The sequence below is a fragment of the Heloderma suspectum genome, chromosome 1 (genome assembly GCF_057233095.1).
Source record: "Heloderma suspectum isolate Gila_16-S chromosome 1, 16-S_ref, whole genome shotgun sequence".
NCBI classification, from domain to species: domain Eukaryota; kingdom Metazoa; phylum Chordata; class Lepidosauria; order Squamata; family Helodermatidae; genus Heloderma; species Heloderma suspectum.
The window spans coordinates 369,874,425-369,889,575 of NC_139458.1; the positions used below are offsets into that span (position 1 = coordinate 369,874,425).

A 15,151-nucleotide genomic window follows, 5' to 3' on the forward strand; every position below is an offset into this window, starting at 1 on the left:
ATCTCTTGCGCCATGTTTGAAACATTTAGTACCTTTCTGGAATGGGCCATACGGGATAAGACGGGCTGCAGCAATGTGGTCCATTATTCGGATGACTTCCTGTTTGCTGGACCCGGGGACGGCAGTCAATGCTCTGACCTGATTAGGGCATTCATATCCCTTTCCTCAGATTTAGGTGTCCCTTTGGCACACGAGAAGACAGAGGGCCCAGCTGTTACTTTGACGTTCTTAGGGATCGAGCTCGATACCCTCGCACAATGTTCTCGTCTCCCTCATGATAAATTGCTGGTACTTAAAAATAAGCTCCAGTCCATCTTGCACCTTTGTAAAGTCTCCCTTAGAGCCCTCCAGGAAGTTGTTGGCCATTTGAACTTCGCTTGTAGGGTGGTGGCCCCCGGCCATGCATTCCTGCGACGGCTCTGCTGGGCAATGCGGGGTCTTCAACTCCCACATCATTGCACCAGAGTCACCTCCGCTATGCGCATGGACCTGCGGGTATGGCTTAAATTCCTGAGGGACTTTAATGGCATCTCCTTTTGGAGGCGCGAGTTACTTCTACGAGCCGACATGCAGATCCATTCGGACGCAGCTGGCACCTTTGGTTTTGGGCTAATTTGGCAAGACCGGTGGTGCCTGGGCCAGTGGCCGGAGACCTGGGCTTCCGGCTGTATCTGTCGGGACCTCACCTTCCTGGAATTCTTCCCCATTTACGTGGCTGTACATATTTGAGCAAACTTGATGGCCAACTCTGTTGCCCTGTTTTGGTGTGACAACTTGGCTGTAGTGCACGTCATTAATACATTATCCTCCAGAAACCAAAGGGTCATGGAGTTAGTTAGAGCATTTACCCTCCAATGCCTACACCACAACATATGGTTCCGTGCCCGCCATGTGCTGGGTCTGGGGAACCCTGTAGCCGATGCTTTGTCACGAAACCAGATCGACAGGTTCCGTGCGTTGGCTCTGTGGGCACGTCCGCTGCCAGAACCCATGCCAGACAAACTGTGGGAGATTGGTGCTCTCAAGTCGAACATGCTATCCTGAACTTTATAGCCCCCAGCACTAGAGCTGCCTACGAGAGAGCAAGTAGGGAGTTTTGCGCCTTCAGGTGCGGACTTCAGTTGCAGGATGTGTGGCCCTTACTTGTGGACCACTTGTTACAGTTCTGTGTACATCTACATAACAAGGGACTGTCTGCTAGGACCATTTCGGGGGAGGCTCGCCTCTTTGGCCTTCTGGGCCAAAGTGCGAGGGGTGGAGGACTCCACCTCAGATTTCTGAATTAGGAGGGCTGTGCAAGGCTGGGCACGGATGTCTCCCGCCCCGCCAGATTCCAGGCATCCTTTGTCACCAGTTATTCTTGTAGGGCTTCGGGCATTGTGGCCCTCCATTTGCTCTTCTCCATATGAAGACTCCCTCTTTCACGCTGCAGCTTTAACGGCCTTTTTTGGGGCCCTCAGGATTTCAGAACTGGTCTAGGCGTCCAAATCCGACACCACCGGGAGGGCCTTGAGGTACTCCGATATCCAGATCCATCCTAGCCTGATTCACCTCCATATTCAACGATCAGTCACTAAGTTACCCTTGACCACACTGGGTCTGGGGCATTATCGTTTCGGGACTCACTCATTCCGTATTGGGGCGGCCTCTATGGCAGCTGCCATAGGTTTTTCATCCAAGCAAGTGAAGGCGGTAGGGAGATGGCGCTCCAGGGCCTTCCGCTCTTACATTTGCAAGTTGCCGGATGCTTCATGATGATTCTCTTCGCCTTCCCCAAAGTTTTATTTAGATGGGATTCGACCGACGCCAGTAAGGGTACTCATTTGTGGGCACAGTATGGTTTTTTGGGCTGCCCGCAGAGCTTCTACGTCGGCCTTCGGATCCCGGCTGCAGTTTCCCCAACAGGTGGTGATACAATGGCTCGGCCGACGGGGTATGCGATGGGACGGTCTTCTCCCCACACTCTTTCAACGAGGCTTGGTCAGTTTCCCTCCACAGGTCCTGGTGTTACACCTAGGAGGGAACGACCTGGGCTACAAGCCTGGAAAGGGCTTGATCGAGCAGGCATTGGCAGATCTGCGGACGATCAGACATCGCTGGCCGGGGGTGACCATATTATGGTCCTCAATGCTTCCGAGAATCATGTGGAGGGCGCAGAGCAATGCAGCCATGGAACGGGCCCGGCGCAAGGTGAACAGAGAACTGGCACGTGGGTTGTCAGATCATGGTGACGGTTGCATCAACCACCAAGGAATCCATTGGACTAGGAGGGAGCTTTACAGGCAGGACGGCATCCACCTGTCAGACATAGGGAACGACTTATTTTTGGCTGATCTGCAAAGGGGCCTGCGGGAAGTTCTTCTGCGCAGGTGGGGGGAGTTTCACAAGCAATAGGCTTGTGACTCCTGTGGTGGCTAGGACGGGCAAAACAGGAAAGGGAGTAGGGATGGTGTGCATGCAGAGGCACCTTATGGTGACAGGTGACGCCTGAGGCCCCCTGAACGGGTTGTGCGGCTCGGCGGGGGGATAAGGGTTGCCTGGGAGACCAACCCTACTCACTCACCCAGGTGTTGTGCAGCACCGGGTTGGGGGTGATACCAGAAGGTCTACCTCCCCCAGAAGGGGCAGTCCGGAGGGATGGCGAGATCACCGCCACCCCTCAGGCTGGGTGTGTTTTCGCCCAAGAAGTGTCAGATAGCCGCTGACACAGTTAGATGCCCGTCCTAGTTACCCCTTTGCAAATATTTCAATAAAATGTGGCCCAATTTTCAACCCAAGCTTGTTGTCTGCATCTTCTTTGACCCATCTCCGCTCGCAATGAGTCGCCACAAATTATTGCTGCTTATGCTCGGGCAGATACTCCCTAATGAGAGTCAAGCTGCGAGATGATAGAAGTAATAATCTGAAACAAGTCATTAAATGAACAGTTTGGCAATGTGATTTCTCTAAAGCAGTCCAAATGCTACTCTCTTGATTATTTTAGAACCATGGGAGCTGGTCTCATGTTGGTGCAGGGAAATTAAAGCAATCACTTTCAACCAAAGTGTTTTATCTTAAGGACTTGTGAGTAGGCTCTAGCTTTCCTGTAAAAACAAATGTAAATTCGTCTGGTGTTCCTTGTATGTAAACTCAGGGTGCCTGTACACAAAGCATTTATTGTGCAATCACTCTGCTTCGTTCACATAATTTACTGGGGTGAGGGTGTGTCCAGATGTCATCATCTTCCATTTGTAACTCTCCCGTGTTTTCACACTGCTTCTTCCATCTCTTTTTCTTACCACAGAAAATCCATTAAAGAGGGAAAGATGGATTAAATGCATGGTGTCTTTTGCTTGGTAGCAGTAGGGGCCCCCTGCCAGAAAGCACCCCCAATTACTTTTATTCACATAAAACTCTATAAAGTCTGAAACCAAGGATGTGTGAAACTCTCCCAGAGATTTCCACAAGTATTTCCACTTTGCCAAAAAGTGCCACTTCAAGTTTGGAACACTTACCCCTAATAATAGATATGCAGTTTTCAACAGGATGGTATTTTTTAAACTGTTTAACATGTTTGTTCAGATCTCTGCATTACTGTGTACTGTTCTCCATTTAACATACAGACCTGAATTAATAATATCCATACATGTATTATAATACATATTATATGCTATCATTATAAATGAGTTTACCGATGTTATCAGCAAAATATTTTTTTGGTTGGGGAAAAGATTACTAATCTCTAGCACAGTTTACTGGATTGAAACAATGGGAATTGCACCAAAGTGTGAGTTACTTGTGGCAGGTTTTGATTATGTACCTTGAATTTAGGGATATCCAATAAATTTGTTCGGTTCACTTTTGATCAGGATTTACCCAGTTTGCACCTCCCAAATTGACACGTAGACTCGAATGCAATCTGCAGTTGAAGTCCTTACATTTCCAAGATTCCCATGTGATTTGCAGACAAAAAAAATGTGTTCGACATCGTGTGTATATATTTGAAAAATGCATAGTTTTGAAAAAATGCACATGTAAAAGCAATCAGTGGGAGAAGAATGTGTACATTACAAAGATGTGCACAACTGATGCATGCATTTAGAAAACTATGATGAGAAATACACACAAATTTTCTTGCAAAAAGAAAAAAAACAAAGCTCACAATCTGATACGGATACGAGATGGAAAAAGCATTTGAGGTAGAATTTGGAGAACTTTGAGGAGCTTGAATTTTGCTTGCATTCACATCCTTATTTTAATTGTAGTTTTGTAAGGAAGGGTAGTAAGAATTTCTTCAAAGAGGTTGTTAGCCTTTGTCTCAAGTTGCTTGGACAAAAACATAACAATTGCATTTGTTTATGTTGGTAATATAGGTAGGAAAACATCACAAGAAATCTCTGGGAGTTGATTGAGCTGAGCATTACTGTGCATGTTTAATTGCGTTACACATTATGGTGGTAGCCTGAATTCGGATTCAACTTTGCTTAAATAAAATAATTGCCTGCTGCATGTTCTTTAGGTAATGAGGCATTTTAAGGAATTAGCAGATGAAAAGGCTAGAAGAAAATACAGTTACCTTCTATGTAATTCCATCTCTGATCCAATATCCCTTTTCAATAGAGTTGGGCAAGCTTGCATTCACTTGCCTTTCAGTTTTTTCTGTGGGAAAAATGGAAATAATTCAGTTTATTTTCTGAGACGATCTGAAGCTTGGAAAATAACCTCCCCTGCCTATGAGCTTCCATGCCCCAAATATTCTTTTCCCCTTCATTTTAAGGCCTTATTGCGGCAGGAGGAGCTGTGATGGTATGTATGGGAGAGACCCTTCTGCCATGCTGCTACCAGCAGCAACGGTGTGCACCAGGATACCTCCCTTTTTCCCTCCCAGGCAGAAAAGGCCTTGTTGAAGGGGAGGACATGGGGGCTTGCAGGGAGGGTCTTTCAGAGTCCAGGAATTGGTGAGGGCTAGCAGGGCAGGTAGTTAGGAAGCCAGTAATTCCAGGGCTTTCAAAGCACATCTCCTGTTTGGGGCAAAAGAAGCCCCAAAACCTAGCTTCCAAGCCTGCCTTCGATTAACTTTGCTGGCATCCCACCTGTCTCAAGTGTGCTTTCTCAAGCGTGCTCAGTGTGCTTTCTGAGACTTGATGTTGTTTACTCAAAACTTAATTTTGTTAAATGAAAAATTGATATTTTAGACTTCTTAATGGCAAGTATAATACTTTTATTATATTCTTTGTAGTTTCTTCCTCTGTTTGTATTTTCTGCTTGAATATTCTAGTGAGATTTAAATAGACAGATAAAAAACATTATTTTCTGCTGAGTCAATAATAGTGCTGGATCTGTCATAGACCCCTATAAAAAATAGATGTACAGGGAACCTTAATGTTTGTATGTGTTTAAAACCCATGTAGAAACACATTTAGGGTGGCAGCCCTACGTCCCCTAGACAGCGGCTGCGGGACATAGGATTTTTTGGATTCCTGGCTCTGCACCCAAAGTTGGGGCTCAGAGCCAGGAAATCACCCTTCCTGCCCCCTCCCCTTTGTAGCCAGTGCACAGAAAACTGTGCCAGCTGCCTGCCTCTCTGTGCTCGATAAATGGAGCGCAGAGATGGGAGAAAGGAAGTGTTCCTGAGGACAGGGAGGGGAAGAGATCGGGTGGCTGGCTTACACCTTTTTCTATAACGGCCGTAGCCTCCTTCCCTCCCCCTCTCCGAGGCCTCCGTTAGACAGGCAAAATTGCCCGTCTAGTTGTAATACAACATGGGAGGTGCAAGGCGCCTCCCTCTCTCCATAGGATACTTGTAAGTATCCATGTTCAGGGGCTTACGAGTACCTAGGGTGTAATCCCACAGGATTGCATGAATTCTGTAGCTGCCATTTTTGAAGAATGCTGACACACAAATGGGAATATGCAATAATTCATGAACAAATATGTATAGAAAGCTCGTTGGTAGCAAAATGTAAGGATTTTTAGTCTAGATGAGTATTAGAACTATTACTAGTTACTGTTACCACCTGTATTGTCTAGTGGATAGAATGCTGGACTAGGAGCTAGAAGACCAGGGTTCAAATTTCTGCTCAGCTATGAAGCTCACCAGATGCACTTTGGCCAGTTACCATCTATTAGCTTAATCTACCTCAACATGATTGTTGTGAGGATAACAAAAGGGGGAACATGTACAGCATCCTGGAATAAAAATGAAATCAATAAATATTTAATAAAGTTGAATCAGTAATTACATTCAAATAACAGCAGACATTTTTTACAGATAAATACAAGTACATTTTTGAACTTGGGTTTGTTATTGAAGATGTATTGTGACAGCTTTTCACATTTGCATAAAGTACAACAAATCAGAGAACCTCTTGCATTTTTTTTCACATTACTGTGTGGTATATATTACACCCACACATGTTCAGCAATTCTTCTGCATAAGGCACTTAGGTAGCTTCAAAAACACTGGGAAAGGCTGCAGTAAAGCAGGTGTGAGCAGAAGGCAAATATTCAGATGTTACAGACAATACTTCCAGAAGGTAGGGATGTACGAAAGTCACTTACCTTTTCGAAGGGTGACATTTGCGGTGGGGTGGAGGCGCTCTGTCCCTCCCCCCGAAATTCTCTCCGGCCAGCTCCACTCCATGGCAATTCCTTGGAGCCGCCGTCCGGGGCCGCCCGCAGCCGGACATGTGGCTGCTGGGCAGCCTGCAGGGACACAAATGGCGGCTGCTGTAGCTGCTGCCATTTGCGTCCCTGTATTTTGCCGTGATAGGCTACGTAAATACTTACGCAGCCTATCACGGCTTTCGCAGGGACACAAATGGCGTCCCTACGTTAGCCGTGATAGGCTACATAAGTATTTACGTAGCCTATCACGGCTATAGTGAAGAAGCGAATAGCAGCTGCAGCCGCAGCCACCATTCGCAAAGCAACGCGAATGGCAGCAGGTAGGTGTCCCGTTTTGCGCGCCTTTCGCGGGGGGGTGGGGGGGCTTCATTCCGCCATGGATTTCGGGGGGCCGAATGCACTGGCATTTGGCCTCACTGAGATCCATAGTGGAATTCTCTGACATCCCTACCAGAAGGCCCTGCCAGTGCTGAAGTCAAAATATCTGGAAGTCTACTTTTTGGCCACTCCTGCAGTAAGATATCTCTCCTAATGCTACTTTGTTTTATATACAGAAATGTTTAAAGCTAATTTAAATATCCTGTTTTGTTCATATTTTCATTGGATCACAGCTGTTTAATATAAAAGGAGATATTGGTCCATAAGTTCACAGTTGGGAAATATACCTTTATTAGGACCAATGTTATAAAATATCACAAAATAGTGAGCAAGCTGATGCATATGCATCTATTTTTGCATACATATTACTCTGGACTCATTGAGCTTTTGTTCCATAAGAGGTGTTTATATTAGATTTTGCTTTTATTATTTCTTATCAAGTCAGTAATTCTAAAAGACACATGACCAATCACTGTCCAAAATAGTTAGATCCTTAATAATCCTTTGTATTATTTGTAACCCTTCTTAGCTCCTACATACCAAGGAGTAATTCAGTGTTTTTGGCTGAATAATTTAAAATACTTTTATAATGCCATTTTCCCCTCACATCCATCTTTTCCCAGGTGATTAACGTAATATTAAAATGCATGGATTCTAATATTACTGAGGCCCACTTCTGTTTTCCTTTCTATGTCAGTAATTGTTATAGCCTCTTCTTTCATATCTTTTATCAGAGGATTGTAACTTTCTGTACCATGCCCAACCTCATGCCCTCCAGGTGTGTTGGACTACAACTCCCACTATTCCCCAGCCAGTCATGCTGGCTGGGGGATACTGGGAGTTGTAGTCCAACGCACCTGGAATGCACCAGAATGGGGAAGGCTGTTCTACGCAGTAATTACTTCATTTTTTGGAAACATGGATGGAACCTTTGTCAAAGTTAAACTCCAAGCATATTAAACGGATGAGATCTCATTTATTCTAGTGTTTATTGCCATTGAAAACATTGAAATAAATTAGTGAGCTGTGAGCAATGAGCTCCTGTGTCCAGACTTTCCATTTTTAGATCTATTGATTTCTCCCCTTATATGCCACTAGCCAAGCTGTTTTTAATTATGGCAATATTACAAAGACCTCATTTGTATGTGTGCAAGCATAAACTGGAGTCTCTCCATTTCTTTTCCTTCAAACAGTAGCAGAATAATCCATCTCACAAAATTTGGGGAGTAGATTATTCATAAGAATTCAGGGACCTGAAATATAATCAGTACTTCCAAAATACAATCAGTACTTACAAGAATCTATATATCAGGTTCCCTGTAGGGATGCTTGAGGATTTTCTTCCTCCACATTTTTAAGTGAACCAGCCTGATTCACATATCCTGAATTAATATGCAGATCAGAACCCCAAAAATAGAAAAATGCATACTTTAAAATAAAATGCATACCAAGTGCTTGTTTTCAGATACAATGCATACAAAATTGTGTATTTTCAGATAAAATGCATTCAGCATTCGTATTTTAGGATAAATACATACAGAAATGCTATTTTCAGTATTTAAATGACAATTTTCATGTGCATTTTTAATTTTAAAAATTTGCAGATTCATGAGGAAATGGGATGGAATGCCTCTTGCCAAAATAAAAAGTCTTTTACAGCTCGTCTAAAAGCCACCACTGAAGGAGCCAAGTGGAGGTCCTTTGAGACCTTCATTTTCCTGTGTTGCTGTCTCCCCTTATGTAACCCTCCCACCCCCAGTCACACGCTCAGCTTTTCCAGCCTGGCAACCATTCCAAGTGCGGCCCATCGCACTCGCCCAATGTCTCCCTTGCCTTGCTGCATTTGACAGCAGAAGCGGCCAGCCTGTCCCAGCAGCTACAGCACTTGCTCCCTGCAGTGCTTGGCTATGTTGCTGCTGCTCAGCCTTTGCTGCTGGCCCCTTTGTTTCACCTGCCTCCTCCTGTGGCTCTGGCCAGCTACTCAGCCGCCTGTGGGACCTCGGGGCGCAGCTGTTGACGTCGAGCCAATCGGGCTGAGCGTCAGAGCTCAGCTCCCTCAACCTCTCATTTGTGCCTGTGCCTCGCGTCTAAAAGCTCAAGTTGTCCCTCCCTTTCCATTCCAGGGTCACTGTCACTCCCAGGAATGTGAGCGGGGGGGGGCTCCCCCTCCAGCTGCACTTTTGAAACCTGAAAGAGTTCCTCTCCCACAGATTGTATCTCCTCCTCAGAATCAGAGCTGCTTTGGGACTCTATGGGCTCAGATCCAACCCTGACAGCCTGCTCCCAAGAGAAAGCCACTGCAGGGTGAAAAGATGTCCTTGTCCCTCTCCTCCTCTCTCAGGACCCAGGATCTGGGTTGCCATTGTTTGCCCCCTTCATGTCCAGAGCCCAGCATGCTGCAGAGGGTCTCTCCTGAAGCACATGAGAGTCTGGGTGGGGAAAATAAACTTTCAGACATAGCTTAATTTGACTTAAATTCAGTTTCTGTTCATAGAAATTACAGTCAAATCAGAAATCAAGACGTTATTAATCCTTCTTCAGCTCTTTGCCATTTCTGTTTTTAAAGGGACAGCATCCTTTCTCACCTTCCATCTTATCTCAGAATAGTGTTCTCTCTCTCTGTCTCTCTCTCTCTCTCCTGCAAGATTGTAAAGGGATTTATTTGTTAAAACAAATAAAATCAATCAGTGAAGCTGGTCAGGTTCAAGCAGGGATGTATGAAAGTCACTTACTTTTCCGCGGATTATGTTGATGGTGTGGGGGGAGGCGTTCCATCCCTCCCCCCGGAATCCTCGACGGGGGGGAGGCGATCCGTTCCTCCCCCCCGGAATCCTCCATGGCCAGCTGTGCTCCGTGGCAGCTCTGCAGAGCAGCCGGCCAGGCCCAGCCCAGGCCAGAGCCGTCCGGAGCTGGATTTCCGGCCGCGGAGGGCTCGGGGGGGGGGGGAACCACATACGCAAATGGCGGCGGCTACGGCCGCCTCCATTTGCATTCCTTATTTTTGGCCATCTTAATCTACATAAATATTTACGTAGACTATGACTGCAAAAATAAAGGGAAATGCAAATAGCGTAGCGGGCGCTATTTGCATCCCTTTTTGATTCACCGTTTTAGCCTACGTAAATATGTACGTAGGCAGGAAACCCCAACAGGAAGAGGAGTTCAAAAGGTGGGTGGAATGCTGATCAGATGACACAAAATTGAGTGGAATAGCTAATACCTTAGAAGTCATCAACAACATTCAAAATGATCTGGAGAGGTTAGAAGACTGGGCAGAAAATAACAGAATGAAATTTAACCGAAACAAGTCTGAAGTTCTTCTTCAGAGAAATCAAATATAAAGGCATAAGACGGGATACTTGGCTTGACAATACTATATGTGAAAAGGATTTTGGAGTTGGAGTTGATCACAAGCAGAATAGGAATCAGCAGTATGGTGTGGCTGCAAAGTAGGCAAATGCAATTTTAGGTTGCATCAATAGAAGTATAGTTCCAAAATCACAGGAAGTGATAGTTCCACTCTACTCTGTGCTGGTCAGACCTCACCCCAAATACTGTGTCCAGTTCTGGACACCTCACTTTAAGAAGTATTTCAGATAAATTGGAATGAGTTCAGGGAAGGGCAGCTAAGGGAGCAATCCTATGGCCACTAGACAGCGGATAGATGGCCATAGGATATCTTGTTTTCCAGCAACCAACCTTGGAGCCTGTGCTCCAGTGTTGGTTCCCAGACAACTGACTTCCCCCCACTTCCACGCTGCCTCCAAGGCAGTACATAACAGCCCTGTCGTCCACACTTGCAAGAGGAGCATGGAGTGGCTGAAAAGGGGCGTTCTGGGGCGGGGAGGGCAGAAATGCCTGTACAACACATCCAATGTATTGTACAGCAGCCTCCTCCCCTGCTCAGCCCTCCCCTGGCTAGACAGCTGCAATTGGCTGTCTAGCCGAAAATGCAGGGCAGGAGAAGCACGGAGGGAACGATCCTCTCCATGTTTCTCCTGCCCTGCATTGGATAGGCAGTTGCCTATCTGGATAGGATTGCACCCTAAGGCGATTAGGGGACTAGAAACTAAATCCTACGAGGAAAGATTGAAGGAACTGGGTATGTTTAGCATTGAGAAGAGATGGCTGAGGAGGCATATGATAATAATTTTCAAGTACCTAAAGGATTGTCACACAGAAGAGGGCTGCAGCTTGTTCTCTATCATCCAAGACTGTAGAGCACGAAATAACAGGCTTAAGTTACAGGAGGGTATATTTTGAACATCAGGAAAAACATCAGAGCAGACAATGGAACCAATTGCCTAGGGAAGTGGTGGGTTCTCCGTTGCTGGAGGTATTCAAGCAAAGACTGGACAGCCATTGGTCAGGGATGCTTAAACTAGATTCCTAGACTGAGCAGGGGGTTGGACTCAATGGCCTAAATGTGAAGCACCATGGATAGATCCTTTAGAGTTCTGACTGGTTCTGAGTGAAACCTGGAGCAGATTCACCACCCCACTGACATCGGAGCCACCTGCCTCCAGCAGATGGAGATACAAAAGCGGAACCTATGGTCATCTAAATCTCTGCGTGTATTGTTCTCTTGGGGCTTACTCTTGAATCTACGTTTTGACTCTTGGATTTGGTAGGCCTGAACCCATGTAGTGTAGGGGAACCAGCGAAGAATTAAAGGTTGGACTAAATCTCTGCATATGTAGATTTACTTAGGTCTTTTTCTAAAACCCTTGTCTTTGATTGCCTGGGATGGTTTATGCCAGGAATCGTTTGATCCCCTTGTGCTGTATTCTGAACCATAGGGATTGCAACAGGGAAACCAAGTTATATTGATCTCTCACACGGTTATAGCTATTAACTTTTGACTGTTCTTTGAATTAAATAATGAGCCTATAGTTAATTGCCATCAGCTCTGTGATTTCTAGAGAGTTATAACCATTAAGCTTTTGCCATGAGAGCTAAGAAGCTCATCTATGAAACCTGATTTGCTACCAATAAAAGTTATCACTGTTTCTTGTGTTTTGTGTTAGCTTGCCAGGATTTGTTTATGCCAAAAGATGGGCACAGGACAGGGGCTCAATCTGTTGTGAATTATATATTTTTTTAAAGAGAACCTTATTTTTGCCACATGGATGGATGTTCTGTTAAAATGCTTTTTTTCTGAAGCATTAGATTAAATGTTCTACTAGTCACTTTTGTGTGCTTCATGGATGGTAATTGTTTAACATTAACTCATTAACTCATTTTTGCAGGTCGAACTCTGCTGGAAAAGCTGTCCAGCCAGCAGGAGAATGCTCCACAAGAAGAAGCCGAGAAGCTTTGTTCTTGGATCATTGCCATGGGTCTTCTGCTCCCCTTCAGTGATTGCTTCCGAGAGCCATGTAGTCAGAGCGCACAACAAAGTGCACCAACTTTTGATGTAAGCCACAATTGAATTGTTAGTATTTATGCAGGATTTTTGTGATGATTCTCATATTCATACCCATGATGACTTCACTCTGTATGGTAAGGTGCCAGTAGAATGTGGGATAAGGCCTTTTCTGTTGTGGTGCCTTTGGAATTTTCCCCAGGCCAGCTTGCCTAGCACCGTTCCTGTTTTCTTTTTGGCACCAAGTGAAGACTGTTCTTATTCACCCCCACATTTCAGGATGTTTAGCAGATTGCAACCTTATTCTGTAATATTGTTTAAATGTTTATTAAATGTTGTATCACATTTTATTTATCTCCCCACCACACACCCAACACTTTATAAACCACTTAGGAAGATTGTATATCTGATAAATGGCATACAAATGCTTAAAAAAATCAGTGTGCCAACAAAAGCCATCACAGATCAAAGACCACAGACCTAACTTTTGTTATCACATCACCTCACATTATTTTTCAGTTGTGTCAATTCACACATTCAACTGCAAATCATCCAAGTCTCCTTCAGACATTAATTTAGGTAAAATGAAGTGCATACAGCTGTATTCATGGGTACTGGTTATGTACTTCATAATAAATGTGTATAAATCTGGGCAAAGCCTGCCCCACGGTGCTGCTCCCATCCCCATGCAGAATCATTCTACCTGCATAAATGTCTGAAGAGGGTTTATGTGTTTAGTAATCAGATGATGTATGTAACCTAGTTCATAGTCTGTCTAGAATATTTGTTGTTCAGTCGTTCAGTCGTGTCCGACTCTTCGTGACCCCATGGACCATAGCACGCCAGGCCTTCCTGTCTTGCGCTCTCTCCCGGAGCGTGCTCAAGTTCATATTCATTGCATCCGTGATGCTATCTAGCCATCTCATCCTCTGCCGTCCCCTTCTCCTTTTGCCTTCAGTCTTTCCCAGCATCAGGGTCTTTTCCAAATCACTATTAGAACGTTTGAGTTAAGTTGTGTGCATCTGTGCCATAAAATAAAGTACTTCAGAGAGGCTATAAGTATCCTTCTTTTGAAAGGTATCCTTAACATAACTAGATAGTTCACTGGCCCCGTCCATCTCACACTCTGTCAGAACGATGGCATCCAAGTTGGCAGAAATACGAGCAACTTTATCTGCAAAATGTCTAGCAAACTGCTCACAGTTAGCCTTTGAGGGTTTGAGCTGTTGTATCCTAGTCTAGAGCCTAGTCTGATCCAACAGGGCTACTAATTATGGGCTTAGCATCATCCTGGTCTTCTCTGCACTATGAACCACATGCCACTATTGGGAAAGAAACACTAGTTCAAGAAACGCCAACACTTCTAAGTTAAGGCTCCAAAGCTCCCAAACCTTGGAGTCGGCACTACTAATACATGTGCTCTTATTGCACTTTGGGTTGCAGAATAATTACAATACTTTAAGAATTTTCCTAAGCTTCTTAGCACATTACCTCCATTACATTATACCATTATGGTTGTAATGAGGTGCAAGGATGAGAAGGCTAAGCTTTTCATCCTTTACACAGTGAAACTTCATCTAGCAAAGGCTCACAGCCACAACGTCTGTGCTTTTGTTTTAATGAATAGGGATGTATGAGAATTTCATTTTGGTTGCAAAACATGCGAGTATGCCCTGTTCAAAGCCCCAAAAGAGATTGTGAATGTGAGCATGTATCTGCTGAAAGTGTTTATAAATTGCTGTAATTAGCGCAAATTTCTCCTTTAGACTTAATCAGCCCCACTTTACACTATGGAGGAAAGTTGTGCAAATTGGGGGGAATTTGCAGAAATTGTCATTTGATTGCTGCTTGATTTGTGCTATTTTCCCATTTGTGCAGAGCAAGCAGCAATCACAAGTGTGAGTAGCAATTGAGCAGGAGACATACAGCGAGCCGAAGTTTGGAAAATCCTGGTGATTTTGAACATCACTCATTCACGTATCTTTATTAATGAATGCATTAGTCACTTCTTATAAAACAGTGGTTTCTTTCTAAGCATGCAAAACATGTGAAGGTAACAAAGCCTTTTCTGTGGCATCACCCCTATTATGGAATTTTCCTATGAAAGGAGTTGATTATGCATCCTTGATGACATTTAGGCAGTCAGTGAAAATATGTTTATTCCACCTGTCCTCTAATGGATTTAATTGGTGGCTGAAGATTTTAACTCTGCTCTTCTTGGATTTAATACTGTTTTAATACCGTTGTTGTTTTTGTGGTATTTTGTTTTGTAAATTGCTTTGAGAGGGACCCTGTTAGGGCCAAAAGGCAGTACAGAAATGGTTTTTGAAATTAAATATATAAATAAATAAGGTAGTCGTGAGGGAAATGTGCAAGTGTGATTTACAGCACACAGCTCTGTTTCCCATGATTTGTCAAACATTTCATTTTCTGTCATAACCTTTTGAGATGTACATTACCCATAGTAAGACTACCATAACTCCCCACATTTTTATTTTCTAGCTTTTCTTTTGGCCAGTAGTTTGCTTGGTTCAGGAAAGTTTCATGTTATGTCTTACAATAGTGTTCTTTATTTCACCCAAGGTTCCTAAGAATCCTGTTGGTACTTAGTATAAGGAATGTGAGCTTTGCAAGTGGTGAAATGCAAAATCAAATCATAACTTAGAGTAGGCAAGACATGAGAAAAGTTGCATGTCAAGACTAGAACAGAACCCCAAAAGATTTAAATCTAATATATATATAAAGTATAAAAGATTTTAGCAGTTTGCGTTTGAACACACATTTAGGAATATTGCCCAAACG

The 15,151-nt window shown here is 44.2% G+C and overlaps 1 protein-coding gene across 1 annotated transcript in view; it reads left to right on the top strand.

Moving 5' to 3' along the window:
- Positions 1–15,151, top strand: part of FMN2 (formin 2) — a 248,940-nt gene that overhangs the window by 24,074 nt on the left and 209,715 nt on the right. Inside the window, exon 3 of the mRNA XM_084819532.1 lies at positions 12,234–12,400. Within this exon, the coding sequence (XP_084675658.1) occupies positions 12,234–12,400 (167 nt within the window). The remainder of the gene's footprint in view (positions 1–12,233; positions 12,401–15,151) is intronic.